This window comes from Conger conger, chromosome 11, assembly GCF_963514075.1.
Source record: "Conger conger chromosome 11, fConCon1.1, whole genome shotgun sequence".
Lineage (NCBI taxonomy): Eukaryota > Metazoa > Chordata > Actinopteri > Anguilliformes > Congridae > Conger > Conger conger.
In genome coordinates, this window is record NC_083770.1 from 18333797 (window position 1) to 18353385 (window position 19589).

A 19589-nucleotide genomic window follows, 5' to 3' on the forward strand; every position below is an offset into this window, starting at 1 on the left:
CTGACCTGTGTGTCATTGTGACCCACACTAGTTAGAGTCCAGGAAGATTCTGAGCATCCGTGCCCTGCTGGACGCCATCTTAGAGGGAGACGAGCATTTCACCGTCCAGCTGCTGTCCGTCAACAACGAAGCGGTCATCGATCCCATCCATGGTCAGTGCAGTGGTCATTCTCCCCGCCGACAATAGTAGAGCAGTGGCATTAGGGGCAATACTACAGTCTCTCTCTCTCCCTCTCTCTATCTCTCTGTCTCTCTGTCTCTCCCTCTCTCTATCTCTATCTCTTCCTCTCTCTCTTTCTCTCTATCTCTCTCTTGCAGTTAGGGAGTGGTGTATGGTGTTGGGTGGCGGATACTCACACACACTATATATTTACGGGCAAAAATATAGCATCTCTAAAAAGAAACGAGCGGTACTACTTAACTTCTTGTTGGGAAAGGCAAAGACAACCATTTGGCTAGGAATAAGTCGTATGGGTTCACTGGGTTCACATCCTGTGCATGTTTTAAAGGGATTCATTCATAAGCATTTGCTCTCTGATTTGGCATATTTTACATTTCTGAAATCTCTCTCTCTGTCAGATACGGCCTCCGTTGTGATCCTGGGCGACCGCGGCGCCATGGGAATGGTCGCCATAGCGGAGTCGTCCAGGAGCGTCCTGATCGGGGAACCACAGGCCGGTTACAACGGGACAGCTCTGATCAGGTGGAGTCCCGCTGTGTGACATCTCGCCCGCGCGTTGTTCAGTAGTGTCCCAGTGAAACAGTGCTGGAGATCTGTAGATCCTTTTGAACTGGATGCTGTACTGTGTCCAGGTCTCCCCTGGAACTTTACTGTGAATAATGTTTTTAATGTGAATAGTGTGAATTTAGTGTAATGTGGATGAGCAGAAATGTGGACGTTTCAAAATGTATTTATTTCCTCTCAAGTGATTTCATACAGAATCTTTGCATTTTAAATATTTTTTTTAACATTTTTGCTACTCCTTGCCTACCTGTTGAATTGTGTTTGATGTATTTGGTGTTAAGACCATATAGCAGATGTCTGTTTGTGTGGTATTGGTTTCTAACTTCTCTTATTTCTGTCCCAGCCTTGTGCGAGGTCCCGGGATCTTCGGCGAGATCCTGGTGTACTGGAACATCACTCCTGCGGTGGACTCAGAGTTCGAGGAGACGTCTGGGGTGGTGACCATGCGAGACAGGCAGTCTGCTGCCACCATCAGGCTAAAGGTGTCATTACAGCTCAGCCCACTTCTTAGAGGGGAAAAGCCAACAGTTTCCAGTTCTGTCATGGGCTTTTATACGCAGTAAAGTGTTCAGTGTTAAATCACCTCTTTCAGAGTACATATTGTCTCAGCACTCTGTTCGAGTTGAATTAACACTGTATATTTTACGATGTAGGAAGCAGTAAATTAATTGTAAAAGAGCAGATTTGGTAGCGCTTTATTTTACATCCTGTTAATTACCGAGTATTTACTTATTAGGTAACTATTTTGATCAGAGGTGTGTACTATGAAGCGGGCTGTGACGCGTACTTACATACTGTACCGTAGTAGTTACATATGGTACTCACTGACTTTGGTTCATAGTACTTACCACTGAAATCAAAATAATTACCTAATAATTACACAAGTGGCTGTCTATTGTCGCATTAAATACTAGGTTGTACAGTAAAGTGTTACTGCAGAGTTGCTTTGTCCCGTTAGCTCAGTCGCGGTTGTACAGCGTCTCTGTGGGATCCGTTAGGTCCTGGATGATGACGTTCCGGAGGAACGCCGCGTTTACCAGCTGCTCCTGACTGAAGTGAGCGCCGGGGCGGACATCAGCCCGTCCGCTCGCCAGGCCAACGTCACCATGGCAGCCAGCGACTTCCCGTACGGCCTGTTCTCATTCGCTCAGGCCTACCTGCGCGTGTCAGAGGAGGAGCGCACGGTGAGGGGCCTCAGTCTGATGATGTATTTTTCATCCGAAAGCACTCCATTTAATCTATGTCACATAACTCCCATATTTCTGAACATAGGATTATTTGTTTTTGTTATGCCGGGGGGACTTTGAATTGAATTGACAGACAGTAAAAGCTGTATAATCACTGTATAAAATATATACAGCAGTATAAAAGAACACTGTTTTATTTGACCGTTTCTGTTCTCTGAGCATATTTCTGCCCGGTGTTCTGCTGATAATTCTATATATTATAAAGCAATGCCAAGTAATTTCACATTACTCTATAATGTGGTTACACAATCTATTCTTGTAATGTAGGATGATATACTGTACCTGAACTGACACTTCACACACAGGCCATACACACACACAGGCAGATTTTGGAGATACATATACATATTCATTTAGTAAGTGAAAATGATTTAATTCTCATATAATGGGGCTTACCGTCTAAACATATCATATCCAGGTCTACACTTATGCTACATTTTCTGTTCAGGACAGGTCTTGTGAAAAAGGTACATGAGGGGTTATCTATTAGATAAACCTGTTTAATCTGTACAAAACAGAGAATAGTGAAATCATACCTACCACCATCCCAAAGGGTTCATTGATACCCCCAGCACACTTGAATCTTTTGCGTTGACTCTTGAGAGTCTTGACTCTCAGATGAATGCAGTTACCAATAGTTCCTGTACTGGTTTATCTACACACTTTTATTTTTAACCTTGAAATTAGGCCTGAAATGACTGTATAGCATAACTGTGTTTTGTATATTTAAATGTAAATAAAGTCTGGTTCCTCACCCTGCTCTCAGGTTAACGTGACGGTGCAGCGCTCCATGGGGTTGCTGGGCAGCGTGTGGCTGTTCTACGAGACGGTCAGCGGTGTGGCGGTCGGGGGCTCGGACTTCACCCACACCGCTGGCCGGCTGCTGTTCGGGCCGGGCGTGGCGGCCCGCAGCGTTTCCGTGGAGATACTGGACGACAGTCTCCCTGAGGGGCCGGAGGAGTTCTACCTCAACATCACCCACGTGGAGCTGCTGAATGACAGGTAGAGAGACTCCTTACCAGACCTGTGTCAAATACATAACTGTTCTGGATTCAAATACTTTTCTGTGCACGAATGATCTTTCCTGGTGCAAGTGAGCCAACCAAGCAGCACTTTTTGAGAGTATTTCATAGTTTCTAATACAGTTCAGTGTGACTGACCCCTGACCTCTGTTTGCACTCAGTAACTGGGATTTTGCGGTGAGGGAGCAGGGCTTGCGGCCCGATCAGCCCCCCGAGGTCGGGAACATCTCCTCCATCATCATCCTCATTCACAAGAGCGACAACGCTGAGGGCATCCTGGAGTTCCATCCCGACTACGTCAACATCACCGGTGAGCCCACACCCTCCAAACAACACCAAAACTCTATTCACACAAATCACCCCTAGCACATCAGGTCTGAAATATACCCTTAGACAGATTATCACTGCTGTTTATTACTGCTGTTCTAACTCATACTCTTTATAATTCAGTCTTTTATTGTCTCTACAGTGGTTACTTTTCAGCATATATTCATTGAATTGTGATTTGGATTTAGATCTGTACATTTTTTGTAAATTAAAATGTATGTTCTTTCTGTCAGTAAGTCAGTTTGAATGTGAGTGAAAAGGCAGTTGCTGTTGCTGACAGTCACTGATGTCATGTGACACACAGTGGAGGAGGAGCAGGGAACCCTCTCCATCCCTGTTCTGAGGAGAGGGGGTTCATACGGAGAGGTCACTGCCGATTACATCTCCCGCGGCCTGACCGCGCTGCCCAACATGGACTTCATCCTTCCCAACGGATCAGTCACGTTCCAACAGGGGCAGAACCTCAGCTACATCAACGTCACCATTATAGATGACCTGGACAGGTGGGCACAGTGGCCATTGTAGATGACACGGATATGCCGGAACGAAGTCCAGCATTGGGGACCATGCCAAGTCTAAGGACTGTCCATTGTTGATGACTCGGGACAAGTGTGAGAACTGTCTATTGGTGATGATGACTCAGACAAATTTAAGGACTGTCTACTGTCTATGTTTCGGACAAGTTCTAGAACTGTCCATTGTCGATGACTTGGACAAGTGTGAGAACTGTTTATTGTTGTTGACACAGTCAAGTTGAAGTGCTGTCCACCATTGATGTTTCTGACAAGTTCTAGAACTGTCAATTATTGTTGACACAGTCAAGTTGAAGGGCTATCCATTGCTTATGACGTTGCATAATATTGCTTGAATGGCATTTGGCAGACGCTCTTATCCAGAGCGACGTACAACAAAGTGCAAAGTGATGACTCGGACAAGTTGCAGAACTGTCCATTGTTGATGACACTGTTGTTGTGGTCTCCGCAGGGAATACAGTGAGCTGTTCGAGATCCAGCTCTCTGGAGCCACAGGGGGCGCTGTGCTCGGGGCTCACCTGGTCGCTCAGGTAACCATCGCAAAGAGCGACTCCCCCAGCGGCGTGGTCCGCTTCCTCAACCGGAGCCTGACCATCGAGAACCCCAACCGCACCCTGACCCTCACACTGGTGCTGGAGAGGGCCGGGGGTCTGGTGGGAGCAGCCACGGTAAGGTCATCTCAAGGTCGACGGCTGTCAGACACCACCTTATTCATCCACTAACCTCATATGTTTTCTCCAGGGCAGTCTGGTGAATCTGACAGTCAAATTGCCATGTATCTCAGAAAAATACAAAAATATACCGGGGAAAGATGTAGATGTAGTTTCCAGATAGTAGTTTCCAAGTAATGATGGTAATGGATAGCATGGCTGACCATGAAAGCAAAACTTGAAATGAATGGTGTAGTGCTGAATACTAGTGCTGACAGATTTCCAGGACATCTGTTGGTATCTGTTGCAAAAGAGAATGTGAATGTAGAAGACCCAATATTTTAATTTAAAGGCTATGTTGGAGTTTGAATAGTTAACTTAACCTTAGCTCAGTCTCTGTGATTTCTTGTGTAATAATTGTTTCTTCATATGTGCTGGTTGCTCTTTTTTTCTCCTTCTCACAGGAAATGCTAATTAATCTGAAATGTGATTACCTCTTCCTCAGATAAAATGGAGCATTCTAGGTCCCAATTCAGAGGAGCCTTTGCCCTCAGTGAACACAGACATTGGTGAACCTGTGAATGGATCGTTCCATTTCAGAGATGGGGAGGGGGGACAGCGCACCATTGAGCTGAGGATTCTGGCCCACGGAGAGGTGGAAGTTGAAGAGACTTTCGTTGTCATTCTCAGCCTCCTCTCTGGGGACACAGATATTGACCCGGAGGCTGGCAGGGTTACGCTCACGGTAAGTGACCTGCACAATCAAGTCACTGTAGTTGAGTCGCTCTCAGGCTGAATCACTCCAAGTGAATCACTGTTGGATTGAGTCACTCACATACTCTCAGAGGACTATTTTCTTGGAAATGGAGTCATTCTTCTTACATGTTTAGAAGATGGAGTGGGAGGTCTTTTTCTTTTTATAAATCAAAAATAAATAAAAATCAGTGTCAAAACTCTCATATAATAACGTCACATTGTCATAACTTTTTCAGATGTAAGTTATTTAAATGTTATAATATCTGTCATGGCGGCACGGATGGTGCAGTGGGTAGCACTGCCGCCTCACAGCAAGGAGGTCCTGGGTTCGAATCCCCTTCGGCCGGGGCCTCTCTTTGCGGAGTTTGCATGTTCTCCCCGTGTCTGCGTGGGTTTCCTCCGGGTACTCTGATTTCCTCCCACAGTCCAAAGACATGCACGTTAGGCTGATTGGAGAGTCTAAATTGCCCGTAGGTATGAGTGTGTGAGTGAATGGTGTGTGTGCCCTGAGATAGACTGGCGACCTGTCCAGAGTGTATTCCTGCCTTTCTCCCAATGTATGCTGGGATAGGCTCCAGCCCCCCTGCGACCCTGATCAGGATAAGCGGGTTCAGATAATGGATGGATGGATGGAATATCTGTCATTGTGTTTAATCATATTCTCTTGTGTGTTTATTAACTAAATTGGTTACAGATAAGTATTGTCAATGAGTTGGTAAAATGTCTAAGGCATGCCTGGCATGTGTGTGTGACAGATTGAGAAGTTTGGGGACCCGAACGGGATAGTGCAGTTCATTGAGAAGGACCTGATAGAGCGGACCTACCCTGAGCCTGGTGACACAGACCCACCAATCAACATCTCACTGCGACTCACCCGCAGAGAGGGTGTCATGGGCAACATCACGGTAAGCACACAGTTACACCCGCATCACATGACCTGCATCTCACATCACCTGCATCACATGACCTGTGTCCCACATCACCCGCATCACATGACCTGTCTCACATCACCTGCATCACATGACCTGTCCCACATCATCCATATCACATGGCCTGTGTCTCACATCACATCACCTGCATCACATGACCTGTGTCCCACATCACATGACCTGTCTCACATCACCTGCATCACATGACCTGTCTCACATCACTCACATCACATGACCTGCGTCCCACATCACCCACATCAAATGACCTGTGTTCCTCATCACCTGCATCACAAGACCTGTGTCCCACATCACATGACCTGCGTTCCTTATCACCTGCATCACAACCTGTGTTCCTCATCATCTGCATTACATGACCTGTGTCTCACATCACATGACCTGTGTTTCACATCACCCGCATCATATGACCTGTGTTCCTCATCACCTACGTCACATGACCTGTGTCTCACATCACCTGCATCACATGACCTGTGTTCCTCATCATCTGCATCACATGACCTGTGTCTCACATCATCTGCATCATATGACCTGGGTCTAATGGAGGTATGAGAGGAACCAGACAGCAATGCTTTCAGGATCCAGTCTCAGTGCCTTTCCCTGTCTCTGTGCCCCAGGTCTTCTGGGTGATCCTGAGTGACTCTGACACCGCCGGTGACTTTATGTCCCTGCGCGGCTCTGTGGCGATCCTGGCGGGTGAGCGGAACGCCGTGCTGAGGCTCCGCCTCCTGCCAGACAGCGTTCCGGAGCTGGAGGAACTCTACGAGGTCCGGCTAGCGGCCGTGGAGGGAGGGGCGGAGCTGGACGCCAACCGGAGCAGCGTGCGGATCAGAGTCCCGGCCAACGACGAGCCGCACGGCGTCTTCGCTCTCTACCGCCACCTGCAGACCGTGACGGTCAGCTCCAGCGATCGGAGCCGCCACTTCGCCCTCAACGTCACGCGGCTCGCCGGGGCTTTCGGGAACGTCTCCGTGGAGTACCGGATCTCCTCCGACGTTCCGGGATCCGGGCTGAACCAGGACTTCATGGTGGACGCGGTGTTCGGGAACCTGCTGGTGAAGGACGGAGAGAGTTTCACCAGCGCCACAGTGCCAATCAGCAGCCAGGCGAGTCACTGCGCTAGAGCCACCATGGTGTCATCATATACCACGTACCACAGACATACTTTTATATAGAAATGCATGTTTTATGAACATGTATCTGAGATTATCTGGTTTGCCAAAAAAGCATTTTCAGCCATTCAGTTCAGTCCGTTTTGAATATATTTACTACAGATATCCCTCCAATATATTGATATTTAGTGATATTTTTTACCATGCAATTTTAGGAATATATATTTTGTGTGTTGCTATTCCTTGAATGAGTGTAGCGCAGTTTCAAACATGCCCCTCTAAGACCGAGTGATAATGTGCTCCATGGCTACCTCCCGTTGTCACGGTTACACAGCTGTCTTAAAGGCTGTTTTTCCTCTCTGCAGGTGTTTTTTGCCCCTGGCTTTAATTTCTCCTTTGAGCTCATGAATGTGACCCTAATTGGCCCCCTCCTCGGTACCCCCCCTCGAATTCTCCCGGAGTCCAAGACCGTCTTTGTGACTGTCCCGGAAGAAGCTGCCAATTCTGAGGCAAGTCACAGGCTCCCTGTCCTTACTTCTGATCAACACCAGGTGGCACCATTGCACAGGTTTTCCCAAAGGGAGCCACACGCATCATGAGGCCATACAAACCTAATACGTTTCATTTAATGGGGAAAAAGTACATTCAAGTGGGCACTTTAGAGGAAGTGTTCAGTTTAATAACTACTGTTATGTGATTAGAGCTTTTGGCATTTTACACTATTTTCCTTAATGGCTTTTGAAAAGCCTGTATTACTGTACCTTGCTATATCAATTTCCTCTGCGGGTTGTAGGTTGCCTTTGATTCTCTGGCGTTGGAGATCGCTGATTTCGAGACTGGCCTCTGTGAGGCGCTGGTGTTCAGGAGGGGGTTATACGGGGACGTGAGTGTGGAGTGGAGGGCAGGGTACCCCCCTGCCGAGGCCCCGGCTGGCTTCCAACAGGGACTTATCACACCCAGCTCAGGTGAGTCATTGAGTCATGCCACAGGCGTGCTAATGTCACAGCCTCTGTTCACATCCTCTTGAGAACTTCCTCTCCATTAATCCTTTGAAGAGTAGGGTTCAGAATGAAATGTACTTTCAAAGTTCTATTTCAGTGTTCTAGAACTCCACTGCTTTCAGTTACCAGTAGTGATTGTGACATCAGCATTAGAATATTCAGTTAAGTACATTCTAATAAAATGATTCTGATCTTACACTTTAAAGAGTTGAGGAATATGCTGGAGAATTATCATTCGAAAATAAATCATTTCCATCTTTGCAAGAATTATGTGTTCAAATAAAATACCCCAAGAGTGCAAGAAAGCAGTTACCACAGCCGTATACCTGTGTGACTGGCACAGTAGCTAATAGTGCAGTCCTCAGACTGAGACACAGATAAAAGGCATACATACATTTATGGGATTATGAATATTACCCATGTTCTGCCCTTCCCAGGAACGGTCAGACTGGCTCACGGGGAGAGGAACGGGACGGTGTCTCTCACGGTTACGTCGAGCGCGTCCGGTCACGTGGCGTACGCCGTCCACCTGACTGCAGCTCGATCTGACGTCCCCGGGGGGGCTCGCCTCAGGTAACCCCTCCCACGGGGATTATCAAATCACGGTCCTCTGGGTCTGAGAACTGCCGCTTTTCCACCCTCCCTTTACCTGGGAGTCGGGTGTGAAGGCCGTCCGGCCAAAGAGTAGCACTGATCTCCCGGGAGAAAAGAAAACCAGGGCGGGATTTGGATTCAAGGGCCAGAGGTTATGATCCCTGCTGCAGGCTTAAAAGCAGAAAGATCAGAGCTGCTTTCGCTGAATTATCCTACAACAGTGAGCTCTTTCTATACACAGTAAGGTCTGGGGGATATGTATGAAAGGTTCTGTAAAATATATCTTTGTCCCAAACATTATGGAGCTCTGTATAATAGACCAGAGCTGCCCAACCCTGTTCCTGGAGATCTGCCCTATTGTACGTTTTCAATTGTAATTTGGCACACCTGGTTCTACCAATTATCAGCTCAACAAGATCTAAACCTGTTGAATGAGGTGTGCTTTGTTAGGGCTGGAGGGAATACCAACAGGAACGGTAGATCTCCAAGAATAGGGTTGGGCAGCCCTGATATAGACTGTCCCAAACAATAGTGAGCTGGTGTTCCCCTGATATAGCCCATCCCAACACTGGAATAAATCCCCCCCTGCCCTACAGGCCCGGCTTCACGGTGGCGGAGGTGGAGCCCCTGGGCGTGTTCCAGTTCTCCTCCGAGTCCCGGCGGCTGCTGGTCGAGGAGGACGTGCAGACCGTCACGCTCTCCGTGCAGCGGCTGTTCGGTTTCCGTGCCAACCGCACACGCGTGACGTACGGCACGTGGGGGGGCAGCGCCCAGGGAGGCCAGGACTATGTGCCCGTGCGGGACGGGGAGCTGCTCTTCCAGGCCCGCCAGTCCTCCGCCCCCCTCCGCCTCTCCATCCTGGACGACTCCCTCCAGGAGCCGGACGAGACCTTCTACGTCAACCTGACGGGGGTGGAGGCGCTGGGCGGGGGCCCCTGGCCCGGGGCCCGTCCCCGCCTGGTCCCGGGGCTCGCCGTGGCCTCGGTCACCATCCTGGCCAGCGATGTGTCGGGCGGGCGGCTGAGCATCGGGCCGGCGCTGGTGCGGGCGGTGGAGGACGGTCCGGAGGAGGACCGGAACAGGACCGTGGTGCTGAGGGTGCGGAGGACCGCGGGCCTCACCGGGGTGGTTCAGGTCCGGGTCCGGGCCTACGGGGAGGGGAGCGCGGGGGAGGCCTTCGCCCCGGGGCCTAACGCCTCCTGGGCCCTGGAGGGGCAGGACTTCCGGCTGGAGACGGGCCTGGTGACCCTGCGGGAGGGGCAGGACGGGGCCGACGTCAGCCTGCTCATCCTGGACGACCTGGAGCCGGAGGGGCGCGAGGTGTTCTTCGTCTTCCTCGCCAACCCCGAGGGCGGGGCCGAGATCGTGGGGGCGCCGGACGCGCACGGTTTCACTTCCTTTGCCAAAATTATCATACTGGGTAACTCGCTCATTTCATCTCTCATTCTCTCAGTTAACTCAGTTAATGTCTCCCCCACCAGACCTGGGTCAAATATGGCATTGTTTTTGGATTCAAATACTTTTCTATGCTTTACTGAGCTGGTCTGGTGTTTTGGAACCTAGGAAATATTCTCAAAAAGTGCAAACCCCACCTTCTGGTCCTCTTGGTTGGCTCTGTTAAACCAGGCAAGATCAAACAAGCTCGGGAAAGGTGAATACAAAACAATTGTGTGTATGTATTTGACCCAGGTCTGTCCTCTATATTACTTACCAGTATCAGATTTAAACCTGCAGAATGGATGGATGGATTGATCCCAGCCTTTATCCCTGAGACTCACAGGGGCTGTTGGTGTTGTTGCTTGGCACTTTCTTGATCAGTTAAGGCAGTTATAAGGCTATAGCTTCCCCTCCCAGTTGTAAATGTTAAAATCAGACAACGGGTTCAAAGCTGAGTGATTTAGTGTATCGCGTGGGTTCAAAGCTGTAACAGTGGGGGTCTCTGTTTCAGGAAGTGACTTTCACAACGGCATTGTGGGATTCAGCCTGAACTCGCTGAGTGGCCAGGTTCTCGATGAGGACTCGGAAAACAGAACAGCCATTCTGGTGGTACAGAGACAGGAGAACAGGTATGGAGTAGTGGATCTCTGAGATCGCTGTGTTGTGGTGGACAAGGTAACACATTGGTTCTCAGAACTGCACCGCAAAAGACAAAAAAGAAGTAAATCCTAAATAATAGTGTTTTCGTATTATCTATTATTTTTTGCTACACAAGTCAAAAAGATTGCCAATGAGTTTTACTCATTTCAATATTTGCCAATGGGGTAAGAAAAGTTCACTTCAAGCAAGCAGGAACTTAAAACAATGGATCATTTTTCAGCTTCATAGAATAAAATAAGGTCTTATTTTTAGATTGAAACACTTTTTCTGCCATGTTCTATAACCTGTGTCAACCCTTCCCAAACCTGTGCTTCTTGGTCACATCGCTACTCTGCCCCCTAGTGGTGCAGTGAGACGCCCATAACAGTCAGGGCAGCAGAATCACCACTCAGACTCAACCAATCAAACCTATGAATCTTACTTCATCAAACCATGATCATTTTTTTGGAATACTTTTACACTTTTCAAGGTCACCATGCAATGCAAATCCAATGTAAATGTGACGTAAATGCAATGTAAATGTGACATAAATGCAATGTAAATATAACGTAAATGCAATGTTGCGCAGGGCCTTTGAGGACGTGGACGTGTTCTGGCGCGCCACGTTCAGCAGGAACGACACGTCTCTGACAGCTGGCGGCGTGGACCTGACCCAGGAGCTGGTTCTGACATCAGGCTCCGCTCTCTGCCGCAGGGGAGAGGTGCTGTGCGCCTTCCACATCGAGGTCCGACCCGACCAGGTGAGCCCGTCAGAGCGGTTCACCTCAGTACACGCGGGGCCCCAGGGTAGGGCTGAACTGAGCAGCCTTCCTACGCACATGTAAATAACACGCTGTTCTCACTGATGCAAGCATCTGCTTTTGTTACCCAGAGTTAGTTATTTAGCTGATGCTCTTTCATCTGAAGCGACTTGCAGTTGATTGCACTTAGCACGGGACAGTCCCCCTAGAGCAATGTGCGGTTAAGGACCTTTGTCAAGGGCCCAATCTTCCGTGTCCCAGTCCTACCTTAGCCACTAGGCTACAGATAAGATAAGATAAGATACACTTTTATTGAACCCCGTGGGGTAATTTGTCCTCTGCATTTGACCCATCCTAGTTACCTAGGAGCAGTGGGCAGCCACAGTGCAGCGCCCGGGGAGCAATGTGGGGTTAAGGGCCTTGCTCAAGGGCCCAACGGCTGTGCGGATCATTTTTATTGTGGCTCGACCGGGATTCGAACCACTGACGTTGTGGCTCCCAGTCATGTACCTTAACCACTACACTACAAGCCACCCCTACAGGCTGCCCCTACAGCAAGGAATGGCTTCCCAGGACTGGATGTAAACCAAATGTAAATTTTGTTCTCTGAATTCCCTTTATGTCTGAGAGCGTACAGTAAGTAAAGTGAGAACTTAATTATGTTGTGTGTCTGTATCGGCAGCTGTTTTATTCATTTGCAAGGCAAATCTCTGAGATGAAAGCTCAATGAAAAGCTCTGCCCACTGCAAAATAATCCCTCTTGACAAGTGTAGTCAAAAGTTGTGTAATGAGACATAAAATCTTACGTTTTTTTCTCTCTCAAGTGGAAAATATTAGCTCGTCTTAAGTTGCTGTTTGCTTGACGAGTTAAATTTTCTTACCCCCATGGGCAAATCTTGAAATAAGTGAAACTGTCTCACCTCTTTGGCAATATTTTTTGCTTTATGTGGGAAAAAATATATATAAATAAGATTACATTATGCACTGTTAACAGGCCGTGATGAAGGAGAACTAGGGCAGTATTGACGTGGGGAGAACAAGACAGGAAGCACTTTTCATCTCCTCACCCCTGGGTACTTCCTGTTCGTCCGCCCCCCCACCCATGTCCTGCCGTCTCACCGGCTAAATCTGGCGACCCCTCTCCTACCTCTGTAATTGGCTTGTTTTCCTCGTAGCCTAAAAAAAGGTCTAAACAGATTTGCTCTGTTGGGGGTTGATGGAGGGCTGCAGATGCTCTGGAAAGGGCTTCTGCCCTCTTCCTAAACGTCAGTACGGAGGACATCGATGATCCGTCACCGTCACTAAGACTAATGTAAGGACACGGGCGCGAGTGCCCAATCATCTGTGCCTAACAGACATCATAACAGGAAGTGGACCATTTCCCCGTGAGATGAAACTCCCCAGATGATTCTGTAAACACGATGTCCGTCTGAGATTGGTGGTGTCCGAACTGAAAAATGTTCTTTAGCAGATACAAAACAAAGTGCACATGCCCTGCAACTAGTGTTCTAAATGTCGCTAGTACTGTGTGACTGCACGTAGAAGATAGTACACTGTGCAATACAGAAAGTATTGCAAAAACCGAAAAGTAAGTGAATCTTAAGCATTTTGTCTTAAGTTCAGACTTAAAATATTTTTTTTCTGAATTATGACAAAAAGTTTGCCAATGAGATGAGATGAGTTTCACTGATGTCCAGATTTTCCAATGGGGTAAGACACTTGCAAACTAACTTAAGAGTGAGCAAATATACTTAAATATGATTTTAAGTCTCGTTACCAGACAGGGGTTTTTTGTAGTGAGCCTGTGGCCCATTGGCCCTGTGACTGACCCCCCTCCTGTCCCCCCAGGAGCCGGAGTTCCAGTCCTGGTTCCTGGTGGAGATCTACCGGGTGGGGGAAGGGGCATCCATCAACGACAGCACCCGATTCGCCAACGTGACGGTGCTGGAGAGCGATGACCCGCGGGGGCTGGTGTTCTTCGCCGTGGGGTCGCGGTTGCCCGTGGCGACACAGAAGGCCACGCGCATCAGCCTACAGGTGTACCGCGAGGCCAGCACGGGAACCGCCATCTCTGTGCGCTACCGCATGCAGGTGAGGCCCTGTGGACACTGCACACCTGTGGGCTCACCTGAGTCTGCATGCTACTCACTGCTGGGCACTGCCATGCACAAAGCACTGACTACATGCTCAGATACACTTTCCTATACACACCCACACGCAGGCACACACATACAGGCACATGCACACACCCACACTCATATCAGACACACACGCACGCATGGAGGCACACACATAAGACAACACACACACCCCCACACAAACACTCTCAAGCTTACAGACACAGACAGGTCCGCCAGAAAAAGGAGATGCACACAACCAAGACCCGTCCACTTCTCATCCATTAATTCAGCGCTGAAATGAATTCAATGAAAGGCTAAATTTACCAGCGAGGGCCACTTATGCTCTATATGCCATTCACTCTATTTCAATTTGGAGCCTCATTGAGTTGCAGCTCCTTGTGATGCCCGGCAGGTTTCTCACGGATTGAGCTGGGGCTGTTGGTGCCCTGCCTGTGTGTGGGGTATGGACACATGGTATGACAGTGTGCAGCCTTAGCAGTAGCATACAGGAGGACTTATCATCCACCCAGCCCGCCGCCTTCAACAGCAGCATTTTATCTCACTCCAGAAAAGGCCCAGTCCCCTCACACCACCACCCTGTCAGGCGCTTATCTCCCATTCCAGTGGGGGTGGAGGGGGGGGGGGGGGGTAAATAAAGTGCAGTCTGTCAGTATTTGGACAGTGACATGATTTTGAAGGGCTGCAATTCCTACACTGTTCACTTCATATAGATGTAAAATACCTTCAGATTATAGCTGTCTGCGCACAAACCTCATTGTTTAGTTTCAAATGCAGCGTGCTGGAGTAGAGAGGCGTAGATTGTGTCGTTGTGTGGTTGTCCAAATACATATGGACTGCACTGTATTTTGGAATGTTTTTCGGTCGGTGTTCCAGAACTCCACTGGTTTCAGTCACCAGTAGTGATTGTGACATCAGCATTAGAATGTTCAGTTAAGCACATTCTAATCGCATATCTGTGACCTCACGCCTTAAGGGGCTAAGCGCTGTGGCTCAGTCCGTTTCTCGAGCTGCTCTCGACTCGCGCAGTGCGAGCCAGGCTGCCCATTAGCTGGAGAGTAGCTGCCTTTGTGCGTCTTCCATAAAGGAGCGCAGCGGCGGCTGTGCGGACGTGTCTCCATAGCGATGGCGGCGAGGCGCCGCGCGGCCGGGAACAGACAGCGACAGCACCCCGCTGTCTATCGCGCGGCTTTCATCCGCCACGATTTGATCAGCCTCCTCTCCGCCCGGCCTGGCACAAAGGGGCCTGTGTTCCCTCCCCCACACTTACTGACTCTCCACCCCCCCCCACCCCCCCCTCTTTGATCCAGCCCTCAGCAGCCAGATCGGGGACTGTTCCCGGTGCGTTATTACGGCGCTTTTGATATCGGAGATGAAACGGGAGAGAGCACTCAGTACAGCCGGATAGCAGCGTCTCATTCCTCCCGCATTGTTACATGACGACCTCATCTTTATTACATGTCATCCATTTATTCAGTTGCATTTTAATTGATATTTTACCCAGGTTCACTTTGCATGGCTGTGCCCCACTTTGGAATTTGAACCCGTAACCTCCAAGTCACCGACCCGGTTCCTGCACTGCAAAAAACAAGTCTGTTTCAGCAAGTATTTTAGTCTACTTTTTTGCTGAACAAGATACAAAATACTGCCAATGATCAGATCACTGCAGGCAATAGGAGAGTTGGAGTTTCATGAACATGAAACACTGCATGTTAACTGCAAAATCCAAAAAACAATTTTAGCCTCATACTTAGACTTAAAATGTTATTTCTATTACTTATTTGCAAAATAAGATAAAACTATTGCCAATTAGGTGTGACTGTTTTACTCAGGAAATGGGGTAAGAAAATGTCACTTGTCAACCAAACAATAACTTAAAGCAAGCTAATATTTTTTGTCCTTCAGAGAGGAAAAAAAAGATTTTATCATTTCAAAAATAAGATCTTGTCTCATTTCAAGACTAAAACACTTGTTAAGACAGACTTTGATCTGGGCAGTTGACTGACGTCTGATGTCCTTGCATTTGCAGGAGCTTCCGAAGGCCGAGCCGCTGGGTCCCTCATTCATCTGGCCGGCCGTAGCGGGGATGGACTTCGTGTGGGCCGAGGGGGTCCTGACCTTTGACCTGGGGCAGAGGAGCGCGGGGCTGGACGTCGTCCTCACTCCCGGCACGGCCTCCTCCAACCCGCTGCCCAAGCGCTTCCAGGTTCTGCTGTCAGACGCCACCGGGGGCGCCAGAGTGCACCCCGAGTTTGGGGTGGCCAACGTTACCCTGGTTACGGACGGCGAGGCCCAGGCCCTGTGGGCCCTGCTGGACCAGCTCCACCAGCCGCTCGACCAGACCATCATCGACCGCGTCCTGCAGGGCTTTGTCAACAAGTTTGCGGTGGAGGTGTCCCTGGAGCAGCTGAGCGGTGTGCTGGAGGCACTGGGGCTGGTGAGGGCCTGTTAGAGGTGTAGAATGACCCTATAATGTCATTGTTTTGGATTCAAGTACTTCTCTATGTTTTACTATGATATGAAAGGTTTCAACAGATCAGCTCAGCTAGCTTGAGTGCACCAAAGGAACTGAAAAACCTTCCTGCTGTGAAAAAAACAGCTCAAGCTGGGTGTTGAAACAGCTGGTAGCTGGTTGACCAGTTCAGTCCAGCTCCATACTCAACATGGTTTGACCAGCTCAAGCTACTGTATGTTTTGAAACAGTTGCTTGTTGACCAGGTACCAGCTCAGACACGCTACCAGCACTAGCTGGTTGACCAGTTCATACCCAGCTAGACCAGCTTATGACCAGTTTGACCAGCTCAATTTTCAAGCTTGTCTGGTTTATTGGAACCTATGAAATGCTCTCAAAGACTGCAAATCCCTGGTCCTCTTGGTTGGCTTGGTTGCACAGAAAAGTATTTGAATCCAAAACAATTACGTATTTGACCCAAGTCTGCCAATGCTGGGGTGTCAGTCTCCAGTCTTGGAGGGCTACAGCCCTGCTGGTTCATCACATGAGGACTTAATAAGTCCACACCCTTTGATTCCAAGGCCTGCATTTGGTGGCTAATGTGTAAAACTATTGAACCTCTCCCAGGGTTTGACACCCCTGTTTCCCTTTAGTCTATGATTAAAAATGTAGTCACTCGAGCTGCCAAACAAGTGGTTATAGTTGGACGTTCTGGTACTTACCTGCATACATTTCCCAGAATGCACCTCTATAGGATGTTCAGCAGAAATTTCCTGCTGTAGTAAATCAGACAAAATTCAAATCCAATAAATAATGGGCCTGATTAAAATACTAAAGAGCCTAGCTTGTGGCTAAAACCAGCATTCTGCATAAGATTCCGCCAAAAATCTATCCTTGTACCTCTTCTGTCTTTACATCCTGAGAAGGTGATCGCTTGCACTAGCCTGTTGCCCAGTACAATATTTCCCAGGCTTGTGCCAGTTTTTGATGCCAAACACATTAGAGACCAAAGGGCTCTGGTTAGGAGTATTTAAACCCGTATTATGTAAAGACTTTAAAGGGCACACACTTTTGAACTGCACTCTTTTCCTGACTGGAGCCAGTCCAGGACTGATGGCCTCGCTGCTCACGTCAAAGGGAAGCAACTCTGAACTGACCTTATCAAGAGCCAGTTATGATAACAAACATTATTTTTCTGGCCACTATTATTGTGTAACTTTGGCTGCGTCTGATACCATCAGTTTATTTGTAGATGAAGACGGATGTGGAGCTCCTGGCAGAGGTCCTCTGTTACGGACTGGTGGACGTACGGGACAAAATGGAGGCCCAAATCGCTCGAAATCCTGGGCATCCCGTGTGGCGAGTCCCAATCCGTCACCGGCCCGGTCATGCTGCTGAATGACATTGAGCAGTGTGTAAATGCCAGAACGTCCAGAGGGGTGGAAATCTAGATTGAGAGACATTTTGACATACACAGACCAGGTTGATCCAGGTTCATCTCAGAAATCAGGTTCATCTCAGAAATGTTCACTGGGTAGTTACGGTCGCATCAGATCAGATGTGTTATGGGGAGATTAGTGCAGTTTATCAAGATAAGGCAAAGCCACGCCACACGATAATGCCATGAGGAATCACAGAAGTACTGTAGCTAGCCTTTGGATGAAAGTGCTAAGAAGCTCATTATGTGAAACGGCAATATTCACTAACAGTTCTCGTGTTTAAACGATTACTCAGCAGATCTTCTTAGAGATTAAGTCTTGTTTAGACTCTCAGAGTTACAGAGTCTCTCTTGGGATCTGATTGGAGTTTAAATGACTTTATCTGATCAATGCATTACATGCAATTTGTTATTGTGTGTTGTAGAGATTTTTTGAGCATTTAAGATCCATGCACGCAATAATGTACTTTCTGCCAATCCAGCAATTCCACAATCTATGCACACAGCAAAAAAGATTTAAAATGAGTGTTCACATGATAACATACACTGAAAAAAAAACTGTCTCAACAAATATCTTAAATTTAGACTTAAAATCTGGATTATATAACTTTTTTGCTTAGAAAAAAAGACAAAAACATTGTAAATCAGGCGCAACAGTATGACTCACATCAAGATTTGCCTACGGGATTCGCTTATCTTGTCAAGCAAACCGTAACTGCAAACATGTTAATGTTTTCCACTTGACAGAGAAAAGGAATATTTTTATTAATAAGTCTATAAATATAAGATACTTGTGACTTTATTTTTTATTTGTGATGTGATGAAGTGAACAGTGCGTGCGGACCTTCACGCTAGCAGGGTGCCATGTTCTCCATGTTGGGGAGTTTTCAGTGCACCATGATGAGAGCTCTAATGATGGGCCCTGCTGGAAAAGGTCAGCGCTGTCTTCAGTCGCTTGTCTGGGTGGTAAAATGGCTCATTTGGCCCAAGAATGAATGGTTCCCTCTTGAAAGGAACAAGGGCAGTAATTTGTAAAAGCGTGTGGGACAGTTGTTCTTCGCTCTCGCTGAAGGGACGTATCGGAGACGGGCGAGGGGATCATTACGCGGACGGCTGTGTAATGAAGACCGTCGCTGCTGACGCTGGTCTCCCACCCCTCTGTTCCTCCTCTGTTCCTCCTCCTCTTTTCACTCAGCGCAATGCCGTTTCCCACCAATGGCTGCAGTGAGAGCTTTAGGGACCTTGGAGAAGCTAGGCTTTAGTTTCAGATGCTGGGATGCACTGTATTGTAGGTGTTCGTAATGTGTGTCTGTGGTCATTAATATATCCTTCTATTGTTGTTTGGAAAGTTTTGAAAGAAGTTTGAACAGCTGTTGAAACAACTTAAAAGTGTCATAAGTAAGCCATTATTACTGTTATTATTGTTTATAAGTGTCAAACACATGCCCCACCCCTCCACAGATCCTGACAGAGGCAGAGAAGTTCCCCCTGGCAGCCAGCTCCAGAGCCCTGACCTTTGACCTCCTGTGTGCCATGGCCAATCCCAGCCGCGCTGACACCCGGGGCCTGAGCTCGCTGTCCCAGCTGGCCGAGCGCTTCGCCTTCGCCCTCACCACCGGCACGGGCTGCGGCGCTCCGGGTCAAAGGTCAGTCACTTCCGCGTTCATAGAGTGCCATCTCGGCTCCACAAAGGACGTGCTATGCAACTGGGTCACCAGGAACACAAGCATGCATTGTCCGCCATTTTGTGCCCTGAATACTGACGCTCCCTTTCAGTATTCGATTCAATGTAT

General features: G+C 48.3%; 1 protein-coding gene across 1 annotated transcript in view; it reads left to right on the forward strand.

Annotated features, from left to right (window-relative positions):
- Positions 1–19589, forward strand: part of adgrv1 (adhesion G protein-coupled receptor V1) — a 168322-nt gene that overhangs the window by 77337 nt on the left and 71396 nt on the right. Inside the window, exons 60-79 of the mRNA XM_061260259.1 lie at positions 32–152; positions 580–703; positions 1089–1227; positions 1744–1929; positions 2759–2994; positions 3176–3324; positions 3646–3844; positions 4326–4542; positions 5030–5269; positions 6036–6185; positions 6842–7330; positions 7702–7845; positions 8130–8301; positions 8775–8910; positions 9528–10351; positions 10880–10997; positions 11597–11768; positions 13617–13859; positions 15936–16343; positions 19258–19442. Coding sequence (XP_061116243.1) covers positions 32–152; positions 580–703; positions 1089–1227; positions 1744–1929; positions 2759–2994; positions 3176–3324; positions 3646–3844; positions 4326–4542; positions 5030–5269; positions 6036–6185; positions 6842–7330; positions 7702–7845; positions 8130–8301; positions 8775–8910; positions 9528–10351; positions 10880–10997; positions 11597–11768; positions 13617–13859; positions 15936–16343; positions 19258–19442 — 4652 coding nt within the window. The remainder of the gene's footprint in view (positions 1–31; positions 153–579; positions 704–1088; positions 1228–1743; positions 1930–2758; positions 2995–3175; positions 3325–3645; positions 3845–4325; positions 4543–5029; positions 5270–6035; positions 6186–6841; positions 7331–7701; positions 7846–8129; positions 8302–8774; positions 8911–9527; positions 10352–10879; positions 10998–11596; positions 11769–13616; positions 13860–15935; positions 16344–19257; positions 19443–19589) is intronic.